General features: G+C 50.4%; 1 protein-coding gene across 2 annotated transcripts in view; it reads right to left on the bottom strand.

Annotated features, from left to right (window-relative positions):
* Nucleotides 1-3530: 3530 nt before the first annotated feature.
* NUP210 (nucleoporin 210) overlaps nt 3531-6000 on the bottom strand; it is a 98258-nt gene continuing 95788 nt past the window's right edge. Inside the window, exon 40 of one of the 2 annotated variants that reach the window (XM_011364466.2) lies at nt 3531-5010. In XM_011364466.2, coding sequence (XP_011362768.1) covers nt 4907-5010 — 104 coding nt within the window. In that variant the 3' untranslated portion in view covers nt 3531-4906. The remainder of the gene's footprint in view (nt 5011-6000) is intronic. The other variant, XR_002781387.1, reaches the window with a different exon arrangement.

Here is a 6000-nt window from a genome sequence, read left to right as displayed (position 1 = left end):
GGCAGATACTGAGACCTATTTTTATCTGAAAGAAGTAGAGGGGGTGGATATCTTGACATCCAGTCAACCCTGAAGCATTACATACATAGACATGATCATCCCACTGCCCTTACTAGCCATAGGCTAGAAATGAACATGAGCCAACCACGGCTATGGATATGATGGGAGCTGTCTACTAAGGAGCCTTCTGGGAAAGAAGTCTTTAGTCTTTAGAAGGAAACAGGGAGAGCTTTGGCTCTCTGCTCCTTTTCTTATGGACACTGCCATGTATTGATGTGATGTGATGTCTGGATCCTTGCAGCCATCTTGTGTCACTGAGGGGGCATGCCTGAAGGCAATGCCGACATTTATTGCGTGCTGTGTGGTCAGTATGAAGTTGTTAAAGATTTTTCTTACCTTGGTTCAGTCATCAATTCAAATGGAGACTACAGCCAAGAAATCAAGACAAGACTGAGACTTAGAAGGGCAGCAATGGAAGAATTAGGAAAGATCACTAAGAGCAAAGATGTGCCATTAGAGACCAAGGCTTAAATTATTCACACCCTTGTATTTTCAATTACTATGTATAGATGAGAAAGTTAGACAGTGAAGAAGGCTGATAGAAAACAAAAATCGATTCATTTGAAATATGGAGTTGGAGGAGAGCTCTACGAATACCCTGGATCTTAGAGCAAATTAAGCCTGGAACATCATGGAGGCAAAAATGACAAAACTGGAGCTGCCCTACTTCAGGGACATCATGAGAAGGCAGCATTCTTTGGAAAAGTCAATATTGCTAGAAAAATAAAAGTCACAAGAAAAGAGGAAGACCAAACATGAGATGGATTTATTCCATAAAAGAAGCCATAGACATGAGTCTACAGGAGCTGAGCAGGGATGTTGAGGACAGGACATTGTGGATATCACTCATTTAGAGTCTCCTGGAGTTGGAGATGACTCAAGAGTAGGCAAAACAACTGTGCACCAGGCAGGCCCCATGAACATGACATTGGTCGAATGTCTTCCTATGCACCAGATCCAGGGGACATGGTAGAATAAAGCCTGTTCCTTTCCTCGAGGAGGTCCCAGCTGTGGGTGGGAAGTAAGGTCAGACGTGGCAGCACAGCATGGGGAATGACAAGAGGTCCAGGGGGTGGAGGAGTGCCCGCCCTCCCACTCACCTGCTGTCTCTCCATCTCATCATCATATGAACAAATGCTTTCTCTCCATCTGGACTCATGGGTCCCTGTGCCAGCTTTCCCCAACAACAGTGATAGTGGCATATGTGGATGCAGCACCTTCCATTTATTAGCTCATTTCATCCTCACAGAATCCTCATGAGAAAAGTGTCTTCCCCTTCCAGTCAAGGAAACCAGGACCAGGGCAGTGACAATGCCTAGAGGGGCTTTTTAGATTCTGCATTTAGCTTCTTAGTGTGGCAGGGCTTATGCATCCTAAAGTTATCACTTGTTCCCCCAAGCACTTCTGGCCCGTTGTCTCCCATTCCCCAGGGCTCTCAGTGCAGGATCCGGCCTCCTCCCTGACCCACAGAGGCTTTCACATAGAGCTGAGGCCTCTTCCTCACCCTCTCCCACCTTCCCCTCTTGAGAGTCAGATCAGCCACTTCTACCAGAAAAGGACACTCCCACTCACCAACCCACTGCCCAAAAGAAAGGCCTAACATAAGGTACCTTGCTTATTTTTACAGTAACTCTGTAGGCACTGCTATGCCCATTTCAATGAGGAAAAAACTGAAGCCCAGAGTGGGAGAGACCAGAGCAGGAGTGCAGAGGCAGGAAACGGTGGCTCCAGGACCTGACCCCAGCTGTGTCTGACGTCAAAGCTGGGTGTGTGTTGAGGGGGTATGGGAGGATGCGTTAGGCCTTGAAGGCAGTTTCTACCTGAGGACAAAGAGCAGAGATAAAGTGGGCAGAGCCTATTTGGGAAACTGTTGTTTATTAGGAGTATACAAAGGGTCAGTTAGACCTGAAGGAGTCACACCCAGCCCACAGGCAGGGCTATGGAGTTTAGTGAGGGGTGGGGTTCAACAGTCAAAATGCCAGCAGTAGGACAGGGGGCATGAGGGCCGTTAAAATAAGAGGCTGGTACAGGGAGGCCAGTACCTTATCCCTGGGGGATGGTCTCTGGGCTGAGAAGAGGGCAATGGAAGGCCAAACAGATGAGGAGACAAGGAGAGGATGGGTTCATGGGAACTTGGAAACTGGCTGGATATAGGGAATGGGGTGAAGAGGATCTGAGGAGGGGACCTCAGTAGTGCAGAAGTGAGTCCATAGTGTTGAAAGGAAAGCTCTGGCCAAGAGGTAGCTGAACGAATGGGCGTGGCCTGTAGGAGAGGGCACAGAGCAGTGAGGGCTGGGCTGTTTGTGCTTGCATTTGGGCGCAGCCATTGAATCAGTGGGATTAGGTTTGGCTGTGATGGAAGACCCACTTGATCATGAAGCCAATGAAAGTACCCTTCCTGTCAAGGAAGGCCATCCTTGGTTGGGATGCAGGCTCCATGGTCACAATGACCCAGTGACTCTGGTGGCCTTTTACTGTCCTTGCTAGATGGAACCCCCACCTGGTCTGCTCACTCAGAGGAAGGGACAGAGGTGAGGAGGGCACCGCCTCTCTTCAGGAGACTGTTTCACACTGCTGCTCGTTTAGTGCCTAAATCATAATGGCATGTTGCTTCTAGCAGCAAAAGGGGCTAAGAAATGTAGTGTATATTCTGGCTGCTCTTTGCCCCACTCCCAGTCAGGGGTTTGGATCCTAAGGAAGAAGGCAGAGTGATGTCAGAGACAACTGGTCTCCATCACAGGTGCTTTTAGGTGGCTAATGACCTTGGACAGCTACTTCATTTCTCTAAGCATCTGTTCCCACATCTGTGACAAGGACACCAGAAGTAGCTGGCTCATGGGCCTCTCGGGATGTCTGTGTGACTGCTCTATGAAGGCAGAAAGGGGCACTAGGGGGCCGAGTGGGGGTGGGCAGGCTGGCAAAGGACCAACCCTGTGGGCCATGAGCAATTGAACAGACGGAGGGAAAGGGTCTGGGGAGGTAAGATAGGGCAGCAGAAGAGGAGCTGCCCACAAGGCAGGGAGAGTTAATAACAAGGAAGGGTATCCAGGCTGTAGAGGTCAGCGAGAGGAGCAGCCTAGCAGAGGTGCTGGTGACTGGGGGATCAGCCTCAAAAGAGAGTGGGCCTGGTAGAGGGAGAGGTACCCAAGAGCGAAGGCTAAGCTGACATTAGGTGACATGTGAACGAGTGGGCAGGGCTGCTATGTTCTCATACAGGGAAGGCACCCTGTGGGGGCCCTGCACTGGCAGTCCTGGGAAGATACCATGCCCACCTGCCCTAGCCACTGGTTGGTCTCTCAGAGGTGAGAGGAAGGCATTGATGGCTATCTGTAGAAGGGAGGTGTGGTGCAGAAGGTTCAAGGGGTGGCAGAAGAGACCGCCTCCCCAAATCCACGTAACCAGAAGCAAAGTCACCAGTGCTTGGGTCACTTCCAGGCAGGACACATGCAATTCTGGCAATGATCATGCACTTCTTAAGAAATTATAGTGAGCTTTATTAAACAAACCAAGTAGAAATATGCCTATTTATATCCAAGTTGTCAGTTCGAGCTCAAGTAATATGCAAGGCACAATTCTTGTCTCCAGCTTTATAAAAATAAATCACATGGACCAGCCCAAAAGGACTGAAGTAGATTCACACTTGCGGCTCAGTCAAACTAGACTCCCCAGACATTCGTTCATGCATGAGCCATGGAGTGAGTCTCCAGGTCTTCCTGAGAGCGGCAGGACTCCTGACCTCGGGCAGAGGGCCGTGTGCTACAGGCCTCAGCTGCTGAGCCAGCAAGGAGCTGGGAAGGAGGGAGGACTTTTCCCAGTTGTCTTCTCCTCTCCAGTCTCTTCTTGGTGGGGGGGTCTGCAGGACCCAGCTTGACCCACCCTCCTCACTGGCCCCACTGGGCTCTGCCTACTGGGGAGCTGCCTGGAGGGCTCTGGGCGCATGAGCGGCCGCCTGGGAAGCATCTCCTGCTCAGGGCAGGAGAGAGGCTCAGATCTGCTGAGGTGCGACTGTCATATAGGAGGGACAAATAATACTGGGTCTTCGTGCTTGAGCAAAACACAGCAACTTCTCCAAACGAACAAAAAGAGGATTCCTGACTCTGGCTCAAGGATATTCCAATGTTGCTGTGCTGATAGAGAAGCTGGGATGTCGCCATGGGGCCGAGGCCAAGTCCAGGAGATGTTTCCACAGCTTAGGAAACAAAGAAACACAGAGGCCAGCAGTCTATTCGCAGTGGCCTGAAGAGGGGCAAAAAGCAGCCTGGCTGGTAGCTCCTGCAGTGTCTCAGCATTTCCCATGAGGCTGAGTCTACAAGAGGTCCCAGTCACTGTGGTTCTGAGGCTTCTTGTGCAGTCATGGGGCAGGCATCACACACTCACCAATCACTCCCCTCGTTTCCTAGCAGGAGCCAAATCAGGGGTAAAGCAAAGTTTCCACAGGGAACCTCTCCTCCCTCCACATAGACACACAAATCAAAAAGTCCTTTCCCTGAGACCACTGCAGTAATATCAACTACAGACAATTTCTAAACAGAGCTCTGCCTGCTCAAAGTCTTGAGAAGGGAGTAATTTTAGAGACTCTAAGAAAATAAAAGCATAACTGCACATTGTCCAGAAACCCTAGACAACTAGGCATAAATGAATGAATCGGAAAATCTTAGCCTTTGCAAGACTGAAGTAAAACAAACAAACTCTAATATATAAGATTAAGCTAATGAGTTAATTCTAAACTAAAGGTCTGTAAGAACACAGGAGGCAGTGAGATTGGGCTGGGGCCAGGCTCAGGGGGCTTGCTCCAGGCTGGACCTGATGGAGGCACAGGAGCAGTAGGGCCTCTGCAGTGTGCTCGCTAGTGAGAGGTGTATGCAGGGCTCCACAGCCTTGAAGGAGGACTGGCTCTGCGACCAGGAGGCAGTGCACTGAAAGGCGTCGGAGGTGATGGAGCAGCAAAATCTAGGGTGGAAAGAGATGAAGTGAACAAGAACACAAGGGTCAGGGACATTTCTCAGAGCTTCCTCTGAACAAACGTTTATTAGATGCCTTGCTAACTATGCCTCCAGGTACCCCTGGGCCATTAGAGGGGCATACTCAAGGGGCTTGCTGAGCTGGCCCTCAGAGGGAAGGAACAAAGGCTGAACATGCAGAGAACCCTGGTGTGTGACCCCTGACCTCCCTGAGCTCGAACAGCGAGTCTCAGGATGGCATGGAAGCATCCATTCCAAGAGGCACGCAAGGAGGGGGCTATCTAACTGGGCAGGAACAGCCTTTAGGGCAGAGAAAACTGGTGTGGCTCCAACAAACATGGGAAGGGATGAGTGGAGAGACGTAGTCAGAAAGTGTGAGTGCCTCTGTGACGACAGCTAGTTAACATATCAGAGTTACAAGGGAAATGAGCTATGAGCATTTCACCGTTTTCACTGGGTGTTAGTTCACAGGCCTAAGAGGCAGCCTGGTAGAAGGCTATGATCCTAGAGATCCAGGATGAAGGTGGGAACTTGCCACCTTGGAGAATATACAAAACTGTGTTCTCTTCTAAAAAATTCACAGACCCCTTGAGGCCTGGCCATAACCCTATAGGGTCAGCAGACACCAGCTCAAGGATTCCTTGTTTGGGGGAGATAACATTTGAATGGGAATCAGGAGACATAAGGCCCACCATGTATAGCTGTATAGGTTGGGCACTGCAGTTTCAGAGGACACCACTCACAGAGACGGGTGCCCCCTGGAGTTGTACAGGGTTGCCAGGGGCTGGCGGCCACCAGAGACAACTGAACTGTTATGAAGAATGAGCCCTGCCATTCTTCTCCCTCATCAAGACTACCCAGAATCCTCATCTCTGAGTCAGCCATTCCAGTCCCACCTTAGACAGTAGCCCCAGCAAATGGAAACCAGTCCTAGCATGCACACCTGCAGGGACAGAGCTCCCTGCTGCCAACTGTCTGG

The sequence above is a fragment of the Pteropus vampyrus genome, unplaced genomic scaffold, assembly GCF_000151845.1.
Source record: "Pteropus vampyrus isolate Shadow unplaced genomic scaffold, Pvam_2.0 Scaffold97, whole genome shotgun sequence".
NCBI classification, from domain to species: Eukaryota; Metazoa; Chordata; class Mammalia; order Chiroptera; family Pteropodidae; genus Pteropus; species Pteropus vampyrus.
This window is presented reverse-complemented; position numbering and strand designations above follow the sequence as displayed.